At 50.8% G+C, this 20,925-nt stretch overlaps 10 protein-coding genes and 1 non-coding gene across 11 annotated transcripts; 6 read left to right on the top strand and 5 right to left on the bottom strand.

The window, feature by feature from the left end:
• Window positions 1-667: 667 nt before the first annotated feature.
• V1518DRAFT_411645 (uncharacterized protein) lies at window positions 668-1,220 on the bottom strand. The gene has a single exon (XM_066902903.1). The coding sequence runs from the start codon at window positions 1,203-1,205 to the stop codon at window positions 912-914; it is 294 nt and encodes a 97-aa protein (XP_066761158.1). The 5' UTR covers window positions 1,206-1,220; the 3' UTR covers window positions 668-911.
• Window positions 1,221-1,997: 777 nt separating this feature from the next.
• On the top strand, window positions 1,998-3,578 carry V1518DRAFT_411642 (uncharacterized protein). Its single transcript, XM_066902902.1, has one exon. It carries the CDS (start codon window positions 2,311-2,313, stop codon window positions 3,451-3,453), a length of 1,143 nt encoding a protein of 380 aa, XP_066761157.1. The 5' UTR covers window positions 1,998-2,310; the 3' UTR covers window positions 3,454-3,578.
• Window positions 3,579-4,242: 664 nt separating this feature from the next.
• On the top strand, window positions 4,243-5,215 carry V1518DRAFT_403856 (uncharacterized protein; the record flags this gene model as incomplete). The annotated part of the gene is made up of 2 exons (XM_066901877.1): window positions 4,243-4,579; window positions 4,632-5,215. The coding sequence occupies 2 exons, from the start codon at window positions 4,243-4,245 to the stop codon at window positions 5,213-5,215; spliced, it is 921 nt and encodes a 306-aa protein (XP_066761156.1).
• A 611-nt stretch (window positions 5,216-5,826) lies between these two features.
• V1518DRAFT_t17 lies at window positions 5,827-5,912 on the top strand. Its single transcript has one exon. It is a non-coding gene; the product is annotated as a tRNA-Arg (tRNA).
• Window positions 5,913-6,594: 682 nt separating this feature from the next.
• On the top strand, window positions 6,595-9,323 carry V1518DRAFT_411636 (uncharacterized protein). The gene is made up of 2 exons (XM_066902901.1): window positions 6,595-6,906; window positions 6,966-9,323. Exons 1-2 carry the CDS (start codon window positions 6,712-6,714, stop codon window positions 9,204-9,206), a joined length of 2,436 nt encoding a protein of 811 aa, XP_066761155.1. The 5' UTR covers window positions 6,595-6,711; the 3' UTR covers window positions 9,207-9,323.
• Window positions 9,212-11,138, bottom strand: V1518DRAFT_411635 (uncharacterized protein). Its single transcript, XM_066902900.1, has one exon. It carries the CDS (start codon window positions 11,001-11,003, stop codon window positions 9,387-9,389), a length of 1,617 nt encoding a protein of 538 aa, XP_066761154.1. The 5' UTR covers window positions 11,004-11,138; the 3' UTR covers window positions 9,212-9,386.
• A 94-nt stretch (window positions 11,139-11,232) lies between these two features.
• On the top strand, window positions 11,233-12,744 carry V1518DRAFT_425525 (WD40-repeat-containing domain protein; the record flags this gene model as incomplete). Its single annotated transcript, XM_066905922.1, has 4 exons — window positions 11,233-11,302; window positions 11,369-11,519; window positions 11,583-12,519; window positions 12,574-12,744. The coding sequence occupies 4 exons, from the start codon at window positions 11,233-11,235 to the stop codon at window positions 12,742-12,744; spliced, it is 1,329 nt and encodes a 442-aa protein (XP_066761153.1).
• Window positions 12,678-13,749, bottom strand: V1518DRAFT_411629 (Maf-like protein). Its single transcript, XM_066902899.1, has 3 exons — window positions 13,490-13,749; window positions 13,361-13,411; window positions 12,678-13,300 (listed from the first exon to the last, which is right to left on the bottom strand). Exons 1-3 carry the CDS (start codon window positions 13,715-13,717, stop codon window positions 12,839-12,841), a joined length of 741 nt encoding a protein of 246 aa, XP_066761152.1. The 5' UTR covers window positions 13,718-13,749; the 3' UTR covers window positions 12,678-12,838.
• Window positions 13,750-13,890: 141 nt separating this feature from the next.
• On the top strand, window positions 13,891-14,910 carry V1518DRAFT_411628 (ribonuclease E inhibitor RraA/Dimethylmenaquinone methyltransferase). The gene is made up of 3 exons (XM_066902898.1): window positions 13,891-14,037; window positions 14,102-14,272; window positions 14,331-14,910. The coding sequence occupies exons 1-3, from the start codon at window positions 13,975-13,977 to the stop codon at window positions 14,772-14,774; spliced, it is 678 nt and encodes a 225-aa protein (XP_066761151.1). The 5' UTR covers window positions 13,891-13,974; the 3' UTR covers window positions 14,775-14,910.
• On the bottom strand, window positions 14,811-17,199 carry V1518DRAFT_411627 (uncharacterized protein). Its single transcript, XM_066902897.1, has one exon. It carries the CDS (start codon window positions 17,097-17,099, stop codon window positions 14,922-14,924), a length of 2,178 nt encoding a protein of 725 aa, XP_066761150.1. The 5' UTR covers window positions 17,100-17,199; the 3' UTR covers window positions 14,811-14,921.
• Window positions 17,200-18,553: 1,354 nt separating this feature from the next.
• Window positions 18,554-20,882, bottom strand: V1518DRAFT_411624 (uncharacterized protein). Its single transcript, XM_066902896.1, has one exon. It carries the CDS (start codon window positions 20,810-20,812, stop codon window positions 18,710-18,712), a length of 2,103 nt encoding a protein of 700 aa, XP_066761149.1. The 5' UTR covers window positions 20,813-20,882; the 3' UTR covers window positions 18,554-18,709.
• Between the last annotated feature and the right edge of the window lie 43 nt (window positions 20,883-20,925).

Here is a 20,925-nt window from a genome sequence, read left to right as displayed (position 1 = left end):
CGATGAGTAGAAAATCGACGGCCCTAGCCCTCGGTATGCCTCGGGTGCGGACTGCCCCAGAAGAAGCGGCGCCGCGTCGGGGCGCTGTCGGCCTTCCAGTTCCCCACACCGCCCGCTCTCGCGTTCTCTCGGTCCGCCTCGCCGCCTCTCCCCCCTCTTCCCCACGCTCAGCTTCCGCTAGCCGCGCTCCTCTCGTTATTGGTGCGCGCACGCTGCCGCCCTCTCGCACTGCCCACGCGCGCCCACCATTATGACTAACACCCCTCACTTGTCATTGGTCATCCGTGCGGCGGAGCCCGCTCTCCTGCCCTCTCAGCCAGCGCATTGCAGCTGCCATCTCGTGTATTTGGTTGCAGATACGCAGAAGTGCTGTACGCACTGTTCTGCCACCATGTCCGCATCTCCAAGATCATCAGATATTCCGTCCAAATACCGACAAATCGTTACTCAGTTTCTGTAATCAGCAAGTAGTGCGGAACGGTGCGCGATGCAAGTATATCCATCCCGCTGGAGTAGTAGTAGTGGACGGGCGGTAATGTGCGGCTCACTAAAATGGAGGCGAACAACGGTGACGCTGTGCCTGGCGGTGGAACTTGGAGCAGAAAAACCTAGCGATGACGTTGGGAAGTGGCAGCTGACAGCTGTAGCCTAAAAAAATTTTGCTGCAGGAGATCCCATTGCTCATGCCTCCAAAATTGCGCCGTATGCCGCAAGGCACGCCTCTTTGGCAAATGAAAATTTTCAGACCTATCTGGCTCTTGAATTGTCTCTCCTTGGTGCGACTGTAGCATGTCTGGCACACTCTCGTCGTCCGGTGAACTATTTGTCTAGTCTGTGTCGGCGACAATCATTTGCGGTGTCCCACAAAGCCACTTGCATATCTCGCCGTGTCGTCCTTTCTCTCCTCGGACTCAATTCGCAAAAGAATTCAGTGGTATTAACACAGATATATTTCGCAAGTCAGATGAACAGTCGTTTTGCCGATATGTCTTCGACGTCCGTGACTTCTGTTGTATGACTGTGTAGCCAGCTATCCTCGACATTGCGACGATGAATCCGTATTGACAGAGACAGAGGTAATTCCACGTCGGTAATAGGGTGAAGTTCAGGAATAGGTTCCATACTACAATAGTAATTGTCGTGATTGTCCCTATCGGCTTTAGACGGCAGCTATGAAAGTACTGCAAAATATAGTCCACCGACATCAAAATCGCCCAGTGTCTGCTGTGTTCACTCTATTGCAATATTCAGTTAGCGTACATGACCCTTTGATATATTCAGATTGTACTCCTGGATGCTCTCGCGTTCAAAGATCACCTATTTGCTCGGAGGTTCGGTCGTATGACGACACGTCTTCACGATCACTCGTAGTTCGTTGCTCTAAATCACGCTGTAGGAAGTGAGGCGCGCCAGTGGGGTATAGCGAGTAGTTCTGAAGAAATTTCTGGAGGCGGTGAAAGACTGAAAAAAGGTAGTCGATATTCCAGATGTTCGTTACAGCACTCTGTAATGGACATGGGTCAACTTGAGAAAAACTGTGCGACTGCGGGGCACGAAAATTATCAGGGACTGCGGTTTCTCGGAACGATTCGGGAAAATGCGGGGCGGATATTAAAGATCCCGCATCACGAAACCCTCGATTGATACAGCTTCGGTACGCACTTTCGGTCGACGCTTGAATGGTCACTTGGCAGCTAACTCAGCAGAGCATACAAATGAGTACGTGCAATGAATGCTATTAGAGCGAGATATGTTATCTTTTTTTTAGCTTGAATCAGCCTTTCGATGCGAGGAATATTGCGCAATACCGGATTGATTTTCAAGCCGGCGTGCAGTGATGGGGCAATATGCTCTGCAGTTTAGGGTTGTCCATTGCATGTGCAATCACACGCTCCACGATGTACGTTTCGCCACGCCTTCTAAGTTCTCATAAACATTTGCGACATTTGTGTATCTAGCTAGCAATTATTTGAAATTTTTAGTTTGCCTATTTCGAGGTTGTGTGTCAAGTCGGTGTGAAAAGTTGATGATAAACAAGAGCCGATCGGCGGAATATCTTCGAGTTGCCGGTGCGGCGGCACAAGTCCCAACTTGCGCAAAACGGCGCAACGACTTCGCTCGCAGCACAAGTTACCGGTGAACTCTTTCGAGCCTGCCCCGCACTTCGTTCTCGTCAACAGTCCCGTTTTATGACTTCGCCTCCCTATCTGCACTTTTTGCGTTCAAGGATTTGGCACGACACAGGCATCCCTACTTCTTTCACTCCGCGCATACGCCGTGAGCGACGGATTTTTTCGAATTAGCAAAATCATGGAGGCAAGCTGCGGGCCATCTACGCCACTAGGTGCTTTATTGAAACACACGGCTACTGATCGGCCGGTGCAAGACCGGTTCGCCACTGCTGGAGCGTCATCGTCGTCACAGCATCAAGATTTCAAGACTCACGAGCGCCAAAACCAGCTTGTTGACGACGGCTATAGAGCGTTTCTCGGAGATGACGCCCGGATGTCGGTCGAGTTTGCGCACATGTCTATTTCTGAGCACGAGCAGTTGCAACAGTTACGGCAGCAAGAGAAATATAATTCGCAAAAGTCAGTCTTCGACTTCCAGGCAGACACGACGTCTGGTCCTGTGCCACAGAGCCTGCAGTCTCAGTCTAATCCGTCTGCGGAGCACTTGGAATCATGGCATAATGATTTTATGACTTTTATGAATTCGTCTATGCCACGAGCACATGTTGCTCAAGTTTCGGCTAATTTATCTTACGGTGGTATGCCACAGACCTCGAATGAGATCATGTATTCAGCATTTCCGCGGAGCGCCGTCGCACCCATTGGGTCCGCATATCAGCCAGTCGATCGGTTGCAGCTTTCATCTGAGCTTATCCAGGAAGAACACGAGAGACAGCAACTGGCGTTCAAAAATGCGTTTGATATGGTTGAAACCGAAGATCTCTCACAAGTGACTGAGCGGACACACACTTTGGAACAGGAGGTAGGAGACGAAGAGGAGAGGAAATCTAAGGAAGAGGAAAGTCGATTAGCTACGATCGCGGGCGAGCTTGCCGCTTCTTTGGATCAGAATCAGTCGCAGAAGTTCAAGGACAGCACATTTCTTGCTCTCATGCGTCGGCTGCGAGACAAAGAAGTTGTGGTCCAGGGCAACAAAATGATTGAAGCCGTCAGTAACAATGTCATGGGCAGCAATGAGCAATTCGCCACCACTACCAGCGACGGCTCTTTGACCGAGAACAATACCGAATTCGGTGACCTTTCTGCATTGGGTAGCAACATGCATATAGCAAACGACGCCGACAAACAAGAACTCGATGCCATGGACGTCGGCGGCGAATATACTCCATTTGAAACAGCTTCAAAACTCACAAGTTCGTCGTCGGGCACGAATTGCAAGCCGTTCAATTTTCGTCGGGGTGGCTGGGAAGAGTCATTTTAAAATGATGCTTTTGTTCATTTTTGGCTCTTGACTATATTATGATTGATATAGTTTCATATTTCATCTAATGGTTTATAGACATGCTGGTGCACTTCAATACGATTTTGCAAATCTACTAGTGATGACGTGATGACGTGATGAGACACTTTACTGTAGTTCCTGCCAATTTTCATCCATCTTGAGCAGCTCGTAGAAAGGATGGTGTGTTTCTCCTAGTCCCTGCATGTGACACGATAGCGAGGTCGGCCATGTCGTAGAGGCTCCTCTGTTACAGGCACCTGCTAAGAAATCAATACACAATGGGCTGGCAACACAGCAGCTCCGATCTGGAAGGGAGATTTGCGGCCGGTGAGAATATTATCGACCAATCCGACGTACTGGCAGACTTTAGAACACCTGATCAGTCTGATCCAAAAGACCAACATATGAATTGCCCATATGAAGGCTACGATATGTCCAACATGCGACTATTTGTAGACTAGCATCTGCGTGTAAAGATATATATATATATGATCGTATCTGGCTTATCATTTAACGGTAGATAGTTCCCGCAGATAATCGATAGGTCAGTCCCGCAGAATATATGGGCAAATATGAGGGGAATTGTGCGGAAGCAGATGACATGATGATGGCACGGGACAATGAACTCCCAAGACCAAGCCGTTATCTAGCCTCCCAGTGCGCCACCAACGCGGGGATCGATTGCTGACCACGGCAGCTACAGCTATCTGATCGATCTGACCGATCTGTATAATTCTCAACGCTATAGCGCAGTTATATCGAGCCGGAATGCGCAGAACGGATGGAAATAGAGACTCAGCGGGCCCTGCAACGGAGCAAGCGAACAATGCGGATGATAACGGCCAGATCGCGTCATTGAAGACAGACTCTCATCGCTGCCGTCGCAGCATGCCTGAGTCGAGGAAATTTCGCAAGATGAGCAGACATCTCACTGTTGTCAAAGAAGAAGAAGCATTGAAACATGATCTTGCCGTCCGCGATTTTATGCTTGTGGATTCGCAGCTTACGAACAAAGATCGGTCTGATCTTGAGCGCGCATTAAATCATGTTACAGTTGGTTCATTGTTATCTGGAAGTGCAGTCGGACTACAGCTAGCTGCTTCAAGTAAGAACTATATGTTATATTTGGAACAGCTTTAGATGTTAACTTTTATCAGCATTTCGACGTTCGATTCCTCGACTTACCTTGGGTCGCATGATGGGCAAGTCAGCGATTGGGCTGGTCGGACTCTATGTTGGCACGCAGATCGGCATGCAATTGGGGTGTGACATTGTCATGTATAAAATGCAAGACAGACCCGCGTGTACTTCGGCTATCGGTTTGGTCCTACAGCACCCTATCATTTCGAAGTGGGCTCGATACTACGGCGGAGACCGACAGCTGATGGTTGATCTCATCAGATCGCCTGTATCTTCCCGCTATGCGGTAGGCTCGATTGCTGTACCGGATTTTTCGAAGTCGAGTTTGATCACGTCAGCAGTATCGTCGCTCAAGGAACAGGCCCCAGAGACCATGATTTCGAAATTCGAAGCCGGCATTAAAGAGTACCAAGACAGGATGACTCTGGCTGCCATGAACAAAAGGAACTGTAATAGGCGATTCCGCATCAGAAGGAACGAAAGGAACGACTCAAACATAATCAGAGGTGCGGATACATCTAGCGGTCCATTGATGTACCGCAGTTTCTTGGGAAGCTATGCGCTCTATTTGTCGAATGACTACCGCCGTCCGTTTTTCTGAGCAACTTTGACCAGAGGCCGGCTCTGTTACATATCTTCCTACTGTTTTCGCTTTTTTATTTCGACAACTTCGTTGATTTTGGCCCAGTTGTTCTACTCGGCATACGGCAGGAATGGGGGTACTGGATGGGGGTATATGGCTATGGGGTGTTTTTTATGGATTTCAGGATATGGAACACTCATTTTTATGTTTTTTTGTTGCTATTCATCCTATATCAGGAGTCGCAACAGTCATGTGGCTGAGCGTAAAATGAATGGGGTGATAATCTCTAGTACTTGCTGCTAATTAGGGAGTCTGAACGGCTTTGGCTGCTAAGTTTTGTCGCGCGAAGGGGATTCAGCTGCTATTCGTCGTCCACAGCACAGCAAGGCAGGGCAGCCAGCGTCTACTGCAGATCAATTGTCTATTTTCATAGACCAGGCTGTACCTACAGTGTTTCACCGCCCCTGCTGTTAGCCAGCTAGTACTTGGTATCAGCTGCAGTCTTTGCGATCCAATTACAGACAAATGCATGTTCTCATCGTCATCATGAATTCAACCTCAGAAACCGCGGCTTTTACATCGAATATTGCCGATAATATAAAAGCTTACGGCCTGAATCTCTATGATTGGGTGTTGTGGCGCAATGGTGAGCGCATCGGATTTCGGTAATACTGAAGTCTTCCGGAGGTTGCAGGTTCGAGTCCTGTCAACATCGCTCATAAATTTTTTTGGCTGGCAATAATTTTTGCTTATATACGGGGCTCGCAAATCAATTACTGACAAAGAAGAAAATATAAAGGGTTTTATACAGCTGGTTCAGAGCAGCAATAGCCTGCAAAATTTGTCTGACTTAAAGCACATCGGTCCACTTCCCACCGGTGCGCACACAAGCGCCGAGAATTGAGGAGTCTCGAGATTGGCACACGTGATCTGCTACCAGAGCACACCATCATCATTTCCTCCCCGCAGATTCCATCAAAGAGCAGCCCTATTACACCATTTTTAAGATCCGAGGGACAGAATGACGCATGAAAGTTTGACATAATTTCGATGACACTTCCTCTTCCAAACTCCCAACGTTTGTTTGAAGCGGGCTGGCGCACCTAACCCTGACAAACGTGCGTACACTACACCCTGACCCCAAGAACATCAACTGCCCTCTTGACCTCCCTTCCTGCATATCCGCTACTTTACTCGGGGGTCGCGGACAGACCGCACATCATGGCTACAACGCCCCAGCTCGACCTCCTTGCATCTGGCCACGGTCATATTCATGGTCTTGCGCAGGATTCTATAGCACGGAACTGTACTCCGTCCATTGAAGACGATGGTGAGCAGCCAAGTTTTTGTTTTTTAGACTAGGAAGTCATTCTACTAAGTCTTCGCCCCGCAAACAGCAGGCAGCAGAGATACAGAACCGTTCATACCAAAGCTTCTGCATAGATGGCAGCACTCCAAGTCGGTTCTTTCGTTAGCGGTCTCGGAGAAGTACCTCTTTGCAGGTACACAAGGCAATGAAATTCTCGTGCGTTCCTCATTCTCGTCTTGTCTACGGCTCTGCATTGCTCACACAGGCGTCTCAGGTTTATGATCCGCAGACATTCCAGCTTGTTGCAACGCTCACCGGCCATGGCGGTAGCGTGCTCTGCTTGAACGTCTCCCTCAAGCGGCGTCTTCTGTTTTCCGGAGCTACTGACTCAATCTTGAAGGTAAGAATTTTATCCTCCGCAGCCCCATTTCCCTAATATTGTGAACTAAAGTGAGGCAGATATGGCATATAGACACACTACAAGAGCTCTACACCCTGTATTCTGTGTTTGACATTGGCGATATTTTTGCGGTTCTCTACTCCGAGACGTTGAACACTGTCTTCTTCGGATCGCAGAATGCGTCAATTCAGTGGTGCAGTCTGACGGCCATCGACAGACACATATTGCAAGACACTTCTGGACTACCGTCCAACCGTTTCAGTAAATTCTTCGACTCCGCCGGTCCTGGCGGAAAAACGCCCGAGCAGATAGCGAAGTCCGACGTGGCGGTGCCTAATTCGTTAATTGAGCTGCCGTACAGAAATGTGGTTACCTACGCGCATAATGGATTTGTGTACAGCTTACAAAGCTATCAGCCGCCACTGGCAGCTGGCATCTATCCTGAAGAAACTCTTCTTTCTGGCGGTGGCGACGGTTTTGTGAATTGGTGGGTCATGCGTAATGGCACTTTGCACAAGCTGCGATCGTTTGAGAACAAGAACAGCGTGCTTTGCATGACTGTTTTGGACACGTTTTTATACTGCGGACTTACTAACGGCGCCATTGCCTTATGGGACCTCGACGCCTTCCAGCTCGTGCGCACGATCCAGGCACACAACTCAGATATCCTGTCCATCACGACATACGCGAGTTGCATTTTCACCGGCAGTGCCACGGGATATCTCCGCAAGTGGTCGCGGGAGCTGAAGCTTGGCGGGAGATGGAAGTCGCACGACGGCTTGATTCTCTCGATTCTTGGCGTCACCGGCAACGGCCGTGCCGGCCTCGTGACTGGTGCCAACGATGACTCAGTCGCGATTTGGGATCTTGCGGACGCATTTCCGACAGCACGTCTCAATGGCACATTGGCGAACGACAGGTTGCTTGAGGCGTTATCGACTTTTGTCTCATTGAAGACGATCTCAGGACTTGACGAATCCCGTGCGGAGTGTCGACGCTGTGCGTCGTTCTTGAAAAAGCTGTTCTCATCGTTTGGCGCTAAGTCAGACTTGATCACGACTGAAAGTCAGCGGAATCCCATTGTTTATGCCAGATTTTCGGCAAATTCGCCGGACAGCATAGGCACGACAGTGCTATTTTACGGACACTACGATGTGATTGCAGCCTCGGACTCGGATAGGTGGGATACGTCTCCATATGAGTTGTCGGGACTCAATGGTTATCTTTACGGCCGTGGCGTGTCTGATAATAAAGGCCCTGTGCTAGCCGCAGTATTTGCTGCTGCTGAATTATTTCAGGAGAAGAAACTGAAAACAAACGTGCTGTTTCTGATCGAAGGCGAGGAAGAGTCCGGCTCTGTTGGGTTCAAAGCTGCCGTGTCGCGGAATATTGAGATGATTTGCAATGGCGGCGGTGGCCCGGATGCCGGTCCGGACATTGTGGACTGGATTTTACTGTCGAATTCTTACTGGCTCGACAACGAAACTCCATGTCTGAATTATGGCCTGCGCGGAGTAATTCACATGACAATTGAGATCTCAAGCGATTTTCCGGACTTGCACTCAGGACTTGACGGCGGTGTCGGTCCTGAGCCATTGATGGATATGACCAAGTTGCTATCGAAACTGACGGATGACGAAGGCATGATTTTGGTTCCGGGGTTCTACGATCCAGTGAAGCCGATGACGGAGGCGGAAGAGCGACTGTATGAGCAAATCACGCAAAAGACGTCAATCGGCTTGACTAAGGAAGTTCTCATTTCGAAATGGCGTCTTCCAACTCTGACAGTTCACGGGATCACTGTGTCAGGCCCGTCAAATCAGACTATCATACCGCACAAAGCAACTGCGACGCTGAGCGTGCGTACTGTGCCGGAACAAGACACCGAAGAAATTCGGACGTCACTTCAGAAGTATTTACGTGCGTGTTTTTCGCGTTTGCGGCCATCTTCACGGAGCAACCATCTCTCTATAACGCTCAATCGCGAGGCCGACGCGTGGCTCGGTGATCCCGGTAACGCGGCCTTCAAAATTCTTGCGGCGGCTGTAAAACGAGAATGGGGTGGTCCTGGGGGGGAAGTCGAGCCGCTGTATATTCGCGAGGGCGGAACGATTCCCGCAGTTCGCTTTCTGGAAAAGGCGTTCAACGCACCGGCAGCACAGTTGCCGTGCGGGCAGGCGAGCGATCATGCACATTTGGACAACGAGAGGTTGCGGGTTATTAACTTGTATAACGCAAAGAACATTTGGAAAACGGCGTTTGATGAGCTGCCGCGGCGGGCTCAGGAAAACAAGTTATAGAGCTTGGAGGAGGTGTTTGCATTGTAACTGGCTGTATGTATCCAGCTGTCTCTAAAATATGGCGGGTGTAACGATATAATATTGTACATATGTAACAAGAGAAGATTTGACTCAAAACTTTTGGTGGTAGAGTACATATGTACAAACCTGTACACAGGAAACGGCTGATGAATACTATTGTCACCGTTTATTCTGAGTAGACGATGAGTTCGACTCTGCTGACTCTTTGATCCCCCAAAATTCTTCAGGCTCGTCTGCAAGATCGTCCCACGATGGGCCGTCTGGCCCCTCCGTGAAATATGCCACACCGTCATCGTCCTCATCATCGTCGTTGCATTGTTCTCGAAACCGACTCGCACTGGTATCTGCCATGTCAACCTCGTCGAATTGCAGACTGCGCTCCTGCTTATACTTTTCTAGCTCTGACTTGAACAGCTCTCGTAGTCCGTCATCGGACATGCTCATCAGCTTTTGTTGAACAGACTGTGCGTCCTGGCCGTCGGGGGCGTCGAAGACGGTGAACCGTGGCTCATTGAGTTGTACATCATCGCCCTCCTCAAGATCTTCTAACTCGTCCTCGCCGAGCATTTCAAGACCGCCGTCATATTCGTCAATCTCTTCCTCGTCATCCTCATTCAAGTATCGAGAGTACTCAGTACCACTCAAATCATCGCTGAATGGAACATTGAGACTACCCTGGCTGTCACCAACGCGCTTGCGTAATTCTCGGTATTCTTCTTCCGTAAGATCTCCAAGTTCTTGGTCCTCTTCATCATCTGCAAGATCATTTTGCTCTTCGTATTCTTCGTATTCCTCGTCGTCCATTTTCATTTGCTCAAACCCGGGAATCGCAAAGCCCTCATTATAATTATCCGTGCTCCTCGTCATTGACTCCGACTCTTCCTGCATCTCCATAATTTTGGCCCTCATAATATTAGCATCCTCTTCATCGAGAGTCTTTAAATACTCTTCAATGTTTGCCCCGTGATCGATCAAATCTTCTTCCATGTGTTGCTCCTTTACGTACTCCTCAAACTCCTCAAGTCCCATAGGTCCTGGTGGCCGAATCTCTATCACGCCATCACGTTGGTACGCACGATTTCCAAGCGCGATTGAATCCGACGTGAGGGACATCACCTCAGCTAGAGCTATATCCTCCACCTCACCTGGAGGAAACACGTTAAGATTGTCAACAAAGATATGACCACTATCGCAGCCGGGACAAAACGCGATAACAGTTCCGTCGTGGTACGCCTGTCGTGCTATGAAATGCCCTGATCGGGTGTCGCACCCGCGACAGGTGAACCGCACAAAGTACACGTCGAGGTTGGTAGGAAGATTTGCCTTTGCAATTTCTTCCTCTGTCGGGTAGTCTGGATCAAACGGCGCGGACTCGTCCGAAATGATCTCCGTAGAGTCCTTGGAAAAAGATGCAGGTTCGTCGTCAGCAGCATCATTGGCGTTGTTGGCGCGATGCTTCGCGGCGAAGGCGGCTGCGATTTCGTCGTCGACGCTGCTGTTATTGGTTTGGTATTCGCTGTTGCTGGCGTCTTTGTCGCTGCTGTCGTTATTCTTGTCACCTCTACGCGCTGCCGGAAATAGTGAAGACGTAGAATGAGTACAACGTGGGACGGCTGTTGATCTGAGAAATTTTAGGACGGTGGTAGGTGAAGGTTGTAGTTGTAAGGGCTGTTGCGTAGCGAGTATCGACGAAGAGGACGGCCATGTCGTTGTGTGTAGGCCCCGTGGTAGCAGTCGGAGTTGCAGTACCCGGTATCTCGCCGGTAGCGCTCTCATCGTGGCTCCGGTGCGTGCGTGCTTGCCGGTGCACCTGGCATGGGATGGTGATTATTTGAAGCCGTGGGGGGAGGGTTGGGAGGAAGCGCGTCCTCTCCGTCTTCTCCCAAAGCACTTCACCACATACCACGACGCGGCAAGTGACCTTGGATTGCCCACCTATACAAGCGGACAAGAAGAGACACAGTTCAGTAATTAGCAGTGCGAGAGGGAACCGGGAATCATTCAGATGAACCTGCTTCTCGCAGACCCGTTTGCGCTTGCACAAGAGTACCCGGAGAATCTCACACACACACTTAGTGAGTTACCTCTATTTCCTTGTACAATTCTTGTTTTGCAAGTTGCTGACTTTCTCTTCTACGTAGACTACGGACGCTCAACATGCATTCGATTTAACAGAAAGGGCGACTATCTTGCCAGCGGTCTTGCCGACGGCACGGTCATTGTGTTTGACTTCGACACCTACGGCATCGCGCGTGTGCTGCGAGGACATACACGAGCGGTGCAGTCGCTCAGGTGCGTTATTTTATCGCCTCTTACAGCGCATTTAACCAATTGCTAATATGTGTGTCTCCTCAGCTGGTCACGGGACGGACGCTACCTTTTGTCGAGCTCGCGTGACTGGAAGTGTATACTCTGGGACCTATATGACGGCAGCCGAGAACGAACAGTCCACTTTGAGTCCGCGATTTGGACAGCGGAGCTGCATCCATTTAACCATCTCATATTTGTCGTTGCGTTGTTTGAGGACGAGCCGCAGCTAGTGGACTGCACCGAGAAATCTGCAAGGAAGCATTTGCTCAGCAGCGAACCTTTGACGAAGACGCCAGGCGAGGAGAGCAGTGGCCGCGCGGGGGACGAGATTGACGAAGACAGTGGGGAAAATACGATGAAAGGCAGGAAGCAAGATGTACAATCAACACTGGTGGTGACCTTCACGCGGTCAGGCCAGTATATCTTCTCCGGCACGAGCAAAGGTTGGCTGAATGTCATCGACACTGAAACATGTCAGACCTTACGGTCTGAGAAATTCACAGCCGCAAATATTAAACATATCGTGTTCAGCAAATCCGGGAAACAATTCGCCGTGAACTCGTCGGACCGGGCGATACGACTCTTCAACACGCCAGACATGAGCTACATGGACCCGGTTGACTGGGAGATCGAAGTGCTACATAAATTTCAAGACGTCGTCAATAGACTACAATGGAACGCGGTGGCGTTCAGCGCGAACGGAGATTACGTTCTCGCGTCGACGTATGAAGATGCGCACGATGTCTACATCTGGGAAACGACCGTGGGTTCGTTGGTCAAAATCATCGAAGCGCCGCGCGAGGAGATCGTTGATGTGCAGTGGCACCCGAATCGAACGCTGCTCGCTGCAACCGGGTTGGAGAAGGGCACGATATATGTTTGGGCAACCGTCACGCCGCAGCGGTGGAGTGCGCTCGCACCTGATTTCGTCGAAGTTGACGAGAACGTGGACTATCAGGAGCGTGAGGATGAGTTTGACATCGTGAGTGCGTGCTGCGTTGCGAGGGTTGCGGCCTAAGCTAATGTCGATTGATAGATTCCCGATGAGATCGTGAATAAGCGCAAACTTGACCAGGAAGACGAGGATGACGTGGACGTTGTCACCATTGAACGCGTGCGCGGCGAGTATAGTGACGAGTCATTTGTGATCCCCGTAGTTCTCGATGAGATGGACGACGAGAACTTCGGCTCATCGGATAGTGAGTGATCGCGATTGTATATATTCATGTACGATAAAGATTTCATGTGTAAATAGAGGACCATATAAGAAAAATTATTATACAAAAATGGAGGTCCGACGCCTAGTTCTCCAACTGGAAAGGCTCTTCATCGTCTTCGATCAACACTTTCTCCATCAACTTCAGCAACAACCGCAGCGGCAGCCCGACAACGTTATTGTAGTCCCCGATAATCTTTTCGACCATCAGCGCGCCCTTTTCCTGAACGCAGTATCCGCCTGCGGCATCTCGTGCCTCTCCAGAGGCTACATACGCAGCCAGGAAGTCGTCGGAGACTTCGCTATCGAAGACCACCTGCGTTTCCTCGAAATCGCGGTACATACTGTATCCGGGATACACAGGTTCGCGCAAAGGCGCGATGCATACGACCGAAGTATACACTTTATGTGGTAGCTTCTCGTCGCGCAGCCGTTGCAGCATCTGGAAGTGGTCTTTGGCCGACTTGGGCTTCTCGAGAATGCTATCGCCCAAAAGGACCACTGTATCGGCCGCGATCACCAACGCAGGGTCGTTGTCCGCTTCAACCTGTCAATGGAACTTGTTAAATCGAGTTCTTCGTAGCTAATGCAGGTACCGTAACCGTACCTCACGCGAGTACACCTCCAACGCCTTCGCAGTCGCGGTCTCGTTCACGTACTAAGTCCAACCGATGTCAGCAACCACCTAATTTCAGCCTCCATCATCGGAGTCCAGCATCGGCAAAAGTCAACACACTTCCGTGACAGTCAATCTCGACTTATCAAGATCCTCCTCGAACTTTGGCTTCACGACTTTGAAATCTGTAATGCCGATCTGCCGCAGCAACTCGCGTCGTCGTGGCGAACTAGACGCAAGCACAACATGCTTGCCCTTGAGAAACTCAAACACTGGCAATTTCAGCATTCGGGGAGGTGGACGGACGCCGGGGCGCGTTGAGGGCGTGGTGGTGGTTGCGGTCGACATGGTATAGGGACTGATGGAGAAGGAAGAAGCGCTTCTTCGACGCGCGGTCACAAAACTGCAAACGCGTCTTCTAAAATAAAGTTCTTGTGTGGCCATCTAAGGAAACCCTGACCCGCAGTGCCGGAGACGAGCCGGGGCGCGGCCGGTTCCCTTACCCCGGACGCGCTACATGGCCCGGATCTTATCCCCACACTACCTCGGATCCTTCTTCACAAGCCGACAAGAACGGTCTTCCTTGTTGATTAACATTCTTCGTCATGGCTGCCGCCAAACCGACCGCTGAACTGCTTTCCACGCTGCAGAAGTTTGCGTCATGCGACGTATGTTCCCGTCCTGATCTCCGTACTCTCCCGACTCCCGCATATTGTACTCACATCGATGCAGATCGGCGATGCTCTTGTCAAGCTCAAGTACCCCTTTGGTGGTTTCCTTGATGGTCTTTCCATGTTTTCTCCGCAGCACTGCAGCGGCGACAAGAAGATTTTTGGCGAGGTTATTACAGTCAAGATGGTCGATGCGGCCGACAAGACGGCACCGTCGCTGCCGAAGCATTTCGTATGTTTCCTCGGAACCCGAATATAGAATAGCAAAGCTGACAATGGGAAAACGACAGTGTGACTACAACGAGCCAGGCAAGATCATGTACATCTCGCAACCACTGGACAAGTACTCCGCGTGCTGGGGCGGTCTGATGACGACTCGCGCCAAGTTCCTAGGCGCAGCGGGTACCGTCGTCGATGGCCGTTTCCGAGATATTCTCGAGCACCGTGAGATGGACTACCCCATTTTTGCGCGCGGCAGCTCAATCCTCGGATCTGGCGGCTTCACGCGCGCCAGCGAAGTGAATGTGCCTGTGAAGTTCAAAGACGACTTGTATGTGAATCCCGGCGACTACATCGTAGCGGATGCGGACGGCGTCGTAGTTGTGCCGCCGAGTTTGGTGGCTCAAGTGGTTGAGTTCTGCGTGGACCGGAAGCGCATTGACGATCTTACATTCGAAGCCCTTCGGAACGGCGAGCCTATCGGCGAGGCTATCCAGCGTCTTCGACAAAAGTAAATGAATGCGTATCGGTAGGTACATGGGCGAATACAATGCATAGCTGACGAAAGGAGATCTTATTCAATAGAACACTGATAATTTTACAAAAACATCCCATCCCACTTCAAAGCAGCATTGACTCCATCTAGATGACCCTCAAATCACTTACAAACCGGTCCAGCTCTTATCTTGCACCACCATCGCAGGTACTGGTATTGCCATCTCCATCGGCACTTCACGGTGCGCCCCACTCGGCAGCCGTCGTACCTTCTCCCCGCACGCCGGACATGTCGGCAAAGAATTGTACATCTCATATTCCTTGACCAGGCGCTTGTTGGAGACTCCGTGAATCGATAGCGAATGAATCGAAGACTTGCCCATCCATTGTGACTCGCTCAACCTGTTCCAAACCCATCCACGCTCAAGCGGGTCCATAAACATGGGACGGGCAGGACCAAGTGGAAACAGGATGGCGCACGTAGTCGCGTTCGCGACGCGGCCACGTATCAACACAAGCGATATGATCGGTTTCATATATTGCTCAGCGTACATGCGGATTTCATCGATCCGTGCAGCGCGGTAGAGTGCGCATACGCTATTATCGTCTAGCGCCGCCACTGTGGGGTTGGCGCGGTATTCGTCGGGCGAATAAAATAGCGCTGGAGCGCTTAAGTACCTAATCAATGAGGTCATAGTGCGCGCCGAGTAAAACATCGCGACAGACCGTGTGTCCTGGCGCGATGCAAATGTGACGTTTGGTTTATAGAAATGCGTTTCAATCCACTCATCTTTGTCACGACAAGCAGCACAAGGCATCTGATCAATTAGTACTCCCCCTGTGTATGAGTCAATCATATCAGCGTTCGAAATGCCGAAGAAATCTAACGCATATTCTGCTGCGTCCTCCGCGTACATCTGCATCCACGCGCTGAGTCGCGCGTCGAGATTCTCCATGTCCGTCACAAGCTGCTGCAGCTCTACCCACGTTTCTTGCGTGCAAAATTCTTCTTTGATCCTCTCGGTGAAGTTCCACTCGTCTTCAGGTTCGATTGTACCCTGATTCTCTGTGACTGCACGTGGCTCAAATGCGTCATCAAACAACTCTTCGACACGTTCAATGACGCCTGGAAGCTCAAGAATAAGATCAATTAGCTGTTGCGGTATTGACTTTATCTGTTTAGCGAATGGAATCGTCATCCACTCCGGCTCGCTCAAGAAGCTGCGCTTCCGACACATTAAGGCGTACATCGTGAGCATCGGCCGCGTGCCCTGAAATAAGGAAAAATTGAAACCGGTCTGATAAGACTCTGGGCCACGGCGCATCATAAGCGCCGCTGCGCCGGAGAACAAACCAACCCAAGCAGAATTAGAAGTCCCACGGAAGACTTCACAGATACTGAGAAGGACGCCAGCGGAAGTGCTGTCGTCTTCGATTGAAAAGTCGTTGCCGCGCATGACGGTCACGTCCGAGCATTTGCTGTCGTAGTCCTCGTTTTCGTCCTCGTTATCTTTGTCATCCTCGATGGGCAGAAACTGACGTGGCAGCGGCTGACTGCTGTTCACAGACATCCTACTCGGTCGAGCCGCTTGAAATTCGACGAACCCTTGTAGTGCTTCAATCACACTGTTACCATGCTTCTCCTCTTTCGACCCAACAGGGTCTGCACATATCATCGCAATATGCCTCTTTTGCCGGCGCAGTGCCTCGACATACCAATTCGCCCCCACCCGCTCAATGTCTTGATCGCCCAGCATCATTCCGCAATGCGATATAAGCAGTGCACGTGCTGCAACCGTAGTCACAGAGTTCGAGGGCGTCATCACAAGTTGTGGAATATTAACGGACCACAGCAAGTAGCTGTCGTCGTCGCGAAACCGAAATGGGTGGCTGGCGGCCGTCAACCAGTTCAGCATGAGATCGACGCAGAAGGAAAAGAGGCCGTAGCCTGGAGATGCTGCTACGTTTTTCGGTATATTTCGATATGAGCCATTTGAATAGCGCACGATGCGGTCGCCGGACGGGCTTGTGAACATGACCGGTAAGGACACGGCGCTATGTGATGCCACGTAGCTGTTGATGCCACCGCCATCTGCGCCAAGGCGTGAAATTTGCAACCCTTCAATAACTGGCTTCCGCCTGCGTCTCTTGCGCGGATATGACGAGAGTGTGTCCGGTGATAATGATGACGGCGAAATATCTGATCCTAGAGGGGGCACTCGAGGACCGCCACATTGACGGTTGGCCTTGATGCAACGCATGCATTGCGGATAGGTCTCGTCGCATTTGATTTTGCGCATACGACAAACATCGCAGCCTCTGCTTCCGCCTGGCACTCCGACCATCTGTGCAGTTGTTGCTGGTTCGCGGGTATCTCGTCGCCAATTGTGAGGTTGTATTGTGTTATATGTAGGTGGACGCGCGGTATTCGTGGCGGCGCCGACGACCCTGAGACGCACTGTGTGGGGGATACACGTGACGGCATCGTGCGGCCGAGCATATCATTGCCGCTCTCGGTTGTTAGCGGCCAACTTAAATATGCCACGTCTACGAGGTAATTGTAGTCAGTATGGTTAACACGATCTTGTCGATACGATATGGACTGGCTTTCCTGATTTCAGGCACTGGGAAAATGTGCCCTGCGCCGACACATACCACTCTGCTGCGGTGACCTCAATGCTGTTGCTTCGAATTGCCAGATGGACGGCGTCGTGTTATATTTTCATTCATATCGAGTGAATATTCTGTCGCGTTTTCATATTCCAGCAGTTTGAGACGCGATCTGATGATCTGAAGTTAGAATATCAAGCTACTGCAAAAAAAAAAGCAATGCCTTCACCGTGATCGCGGCAATCTGTACTACCAATCGCCTGATGTATTCTTCAGCTTCATGAGTGCGAATGATTGCATTTTCTGGAAATATTAAAGTGCTGATTGCTAAAATTTTCGTCTTTCTCTGTTTGTGTCTATGACCTAGATTTTAGAAGACATGAAAGCCAACATTGGAATGTATGAGTGTGACAGCGTCTGTCTAGCTCTGGTCAGCACTATAATATTCAATGTAAGCGAACCGTGATCGAGCTTACAGTGGTACAATCTGACACTCCATTTTCCAAATTAGTGATAGCAGTCCGGCTGATCAGAAATCCGACGACGTGCGTCGATGCGAGAACAACCTAGAACCGCTGTATCTGTGAAACATAGCGAGCATGCTGTTGCTGAGAGAATTTATTGACTGCGTTGTGAAGCCGCGAAGGGAGATCCGCATGGTATCGCAGATTGCCTAAACATTGACCATACCTTCATCAACGGAGCGCTGCGCAATGCGCTGGGTTGAGTCGATATCATTTGCTAAAATAGGTCAGAGGGTTGGGAAGTGCTATAATGTGCGCGCATGGATCAATCGCGACATTGTGGCATATCTCTGGATGCGCTGCAGTCTCACGTAAAGCGCGTCCGCGACGTGCCGAATTAGGAAACTGGTCATCGGAGTGATCGATGCAATATTTTGATCTCGTGTTCTTGTTTGTCTTGTTATTATACTACTCAGACATTGATTGTCTTGCTGTTTTTGCTCAATCTGATAATCATTTGCGTTAGCAGGATTCTGGAAATTCGGAAGGAAGATGAACCTCATATTAAGGGAATCGCTGGGATGGAGCATAGGGAGGTCATCGTGAAATCTGGAGAACATCATGGTGTACATCATTTAAGAAGGACATCATAGAAAAATAAAGGACGACATCATTGGGAGACAGAGCATGGCCGAATCATATTTGGATTATTATAGAAGCATTACTGTAAATCAAACAATTTATACATTGACATTACGATGTCTTGTAACTAACGTGAGGAGCAGTCTCAATGCTGAGAAAGGTCTACGTCAAAATAATTAGCAGGTTCCTACGGCCAGTTGGGAAATATATAAGTTTAAATCTTAACTATCTGAGAGACATTATATCCATGGTGAGTCAGGTCTCACATGCTCCCCGCATCCTGGACAGACTGGCAAGTCCTGGAACGCGGTGTACTCCTTCCAGATCTGCGGCAGCGATAGGCCGGGTATATTCAAGTCCATGATTGATCCTTCTCGCGGCCACTGCTGTTTCTCGATCTGGTGCCATATCCAACCCCGCTCATGAGGGTCCGTAAATGTTGGGCGAGCGGGACCCATTGGAAACAGACTGCCATAAGTCGGTGCCTTCGCGACGCGGGTAGCAAATTGGCAGCTGTTCGATGAGAACTGCTTTGCGCAGCGATTTCCGGCAGTCGTGATATCGGCGCGACGGGCGGCACGGTAGGCAACAGTGGCTGAATCGCGTTGGACAATGGTCGGATCACGAACATATTCCTGAAGATCGAGAAAAAGCGAAGGCGCGCAAATGTACTGTAAGAAGGAGACGATTTCGCGTGAGGAGTAGAATAAGCCGATGGTCTGGGTATCCTGCTTCGTGACAAACTGCAACGAAGGTTTGAAAAAATGAGTGAGTCTCCATTCATCACGATCTCTTACAACGGTGCACTGGCTCTCTCCACGGACGACTGCGGCAGTATCAGGATCGAACTCGGTGTCGGCGGAGAGCGCGAAGAGATTCCGCGCATACTCCTTCGCGTCCTCCGAGTAGGCCAGCAGCCACGCATCCATGCGGAGGTTCATCGCATCAAGATCTTCGCTTATCTTGCGGAGCTCGGCCCATACCTCTTCAGTGCGGTACTCCTCCTTCAGGCTCTCGAGATGTGACCATTCATCCTCGATGGTGACGACGCCGGTTGTTTCCATGACCTCGCGCGGTTCGAACGCGTCATTGAAGAGCTCTTCGATGCGCTCGGAATACGTTGGAAGCTCAAGAACAAGATCCAGAAGCTTACTAGAGACCGACTTTATTTTCCGGCTGTAGGGAATCGTCTTCCATTCTGGTTCGTTCAAAAACGACGGTTTCCGAGTCATTAGCGCATGCATCGTCAGTAGTGGTCGCATTCCATGGAAGAGTGAGAAGCCAAAGTCATTGCTGTATGCTTCGGCGCCGCGGCAGCGCATTAGCGTCCCCGCGCCGGAAAGAAGGTTGAGCCATGACGATCCGGAGCTACTGCGGAAGACCTCGTACACACTGAGTAAGAAGGCGCCATAGAGGGTATCATCTTGCACAGACATTTCGTTGCCGCGCATATTGCGGAAGCTCTGTAGAGGTATTGCGCTGTCCATGCTGGTGGCAGTAGTCGGGGGTAACAGTCGTGTACAGCTTGATGGGAGTTCGGGGGAACCAGTGTCCATGTGCGCGAGCTTAAGAAGTGTAGCCGTAGGGTCCTCTCCGCTCAAGTCCTTCTCCGAGATATCGTCGATTGCGCATATCTGCCCGATAAGCTGCTTCTGCTGGCGTAGCGCCTCAACAAACCAGTTCGCGGCGACGAGGTCGATGTCCATGTTGCGGAGGATCATGCCGCAGTGCGAGAGGATGAGTGCGCGAGACGCACAGGTGGTCACGGAGGTCGAGGGGGAGAGCACGAAGCGTGGCACGTTGGATGCCCAAATGGCGAAGCCGTCGTCGCCTTTGAAGCGGAATGGATGAGCGGCCACGGCGACCCAGTTGAAGAACACGCCGACGCAGTACTGGTAGAGGTCGTACTCAGGATAAGGCGAAAGGTCGCGCGGGATATTGAGTGGACCCGAAGACAGAAACGAAAGAGGTGCGAACTGCTGTGACGACAGAGGTGGCAGCCGTGGTGGTGCCCGCATCTGCAACGTCCGTCCCGCAGGCTGTTGTTGTTGCACTGTCCGGCACGCGAGGAAGTCGAATGTGCCGAGTCGTGACTCTGTCTGCGCAACGACAACAGGGCGCAAGCCCTCAATCACAAGCCTCCGTCGTCGGCGTTTGCGTTGAGGCTCGCCGTCCGGCTGCGGTGACGCAGTCTTGCGCGCGGGCACGACGACCTCGCGAGGACCGGGACATTCGCGCTTAGACTTGACGCAGCGCAGACACTGCGGGAACGTCTCGTCGCACTTGATTTTCCGCAGACGGCACACGTCGCAGCCTCTGCTGCCGCCGGAGACGCCGACCATGGTCAGTGGCGCTGTGGAGATGGGGTATTAGGCGATGGAGACGGTAGAGTAGATGTGGTGATGAAGATAGAGTCGAGTCGAGTTTTCCAAGTCACTGACTCCAGAAAGCAGTG

Source organism: Limtongia smithiae (genome assembly GCF_038497785.1).
Source record: "Limtongia smithiae strain NRRL Y-17922 unplaced genomic scaffold V1518scaffold_2, whole genome shotgun sequence".
NCBI classification, from domain to species: Eukaryota; Fungi; Ascomycota; class Lipomycetes; order Lipomycetales; family Lipomycetaceae; genus Limtongia; species Limtongia smithiae.
This window is presented reverse-complemented; position numbering and strand designations above follow the sequence as displayed.

Excerpts from the sequence above, each read along its gene's own strand:
- V1518DRAFT_411636 (XM_066902901.1), top strand. The coding sequence starts at position 6,712 with ATGAAATTCTCGTGCGTTCCTCATTCTCGTCTTGTCTACGGCTCTGCA. Across the intron at positions 6,907-6,965 it reads CTACTGACTCAATCTTGAAG|ATATGGCATATAGACACACT; the intron begins GTAAGAATTTTA and ends AAAGTGAGGCAG.
- V1518DRAFT_411642 (XM_066902902.1), top strand. The coding sequence starts at position 2,311 with ATGGAGGCAAGCTGCGGGCCATCTACGCCACTAGGTGCTTTATTGAAA.
- V1518DRAFT_411645 (XM_066902903.1), bottom strand. The coding sequence starts at position 1,205 with ATGTCGGTGGACTATATTTTGCAGTACTTTCATAGCTGCCGTCTAAAG.
- V1518DRAFT_411628 (XM_066902898.1), top strand. The coding sequence starts at position 13,975 with ATGGCTGCCGCCAAACCGACCGCTGAACTGCTTTCCACGCTGCAGAAG. Across the intron at positions 14,038-14,101 it reads AGAAGTTTGCGTCATGCGAC|ATCGGCGATGCTCTTGTCAA; the intron begins GTATGTTCCCGT and ends ACATCGATGCAG. Across the intron at positions 14,273-14,330 it reads CGTCGCTGCCGAAGCATTTC|TGTGACTACAACGAGCCAGG; the intron begins GTATGTTTCCTC and ends GGAAAACGACAG.
- V1518DRAFT_411624 (XM_066902896.1), bottom strand. The coding sequence starts at position 20,812 with ATGGTCGGCGTCTCCGGCGGCAGCAGAGGCTGCGACGTGTGCCGTCTG.
- V1518DRAFT_411635 (XM_066902900.1), bottom strand. The coding sequence starts at position 11,003 with ATGAGAGCGCTACCGGCGAGATACCGGGTACTGCAACTCCGACTGCTA.
- V1518DRAFT_411629 (XM_066902899.1), bottom strand. The coding sequence starts at position 13,717 with ATGTCGACCGCAACCACCACCACGCCCTCAACGCGCCCCGGCGTCCGT. Across the intron at positions 13,412-13,489 it reads CGAGATTGACTGTCACGGAA|TACGTGAACGAGACCGCGAC; the intron begins GTGTGTTGACTT and ends GGTTGGACTTAG. Across the intron at positions 13,301-13,360 it reads TGGAGGTGTACTCGCGTGAG|GTTGAAGCGGACAACGACCC; the intron begins GTACGGTTACGG and ends TTCCATTGACAG.
- V1518DRAFT_411627 (XM_066902897.1), bottom strand. The coding sequence starts at position 17,099 with ATGGTCGGAGTGCCAGGCGGAAGCAGAGGCTGCGATGTTTGTCGTATG.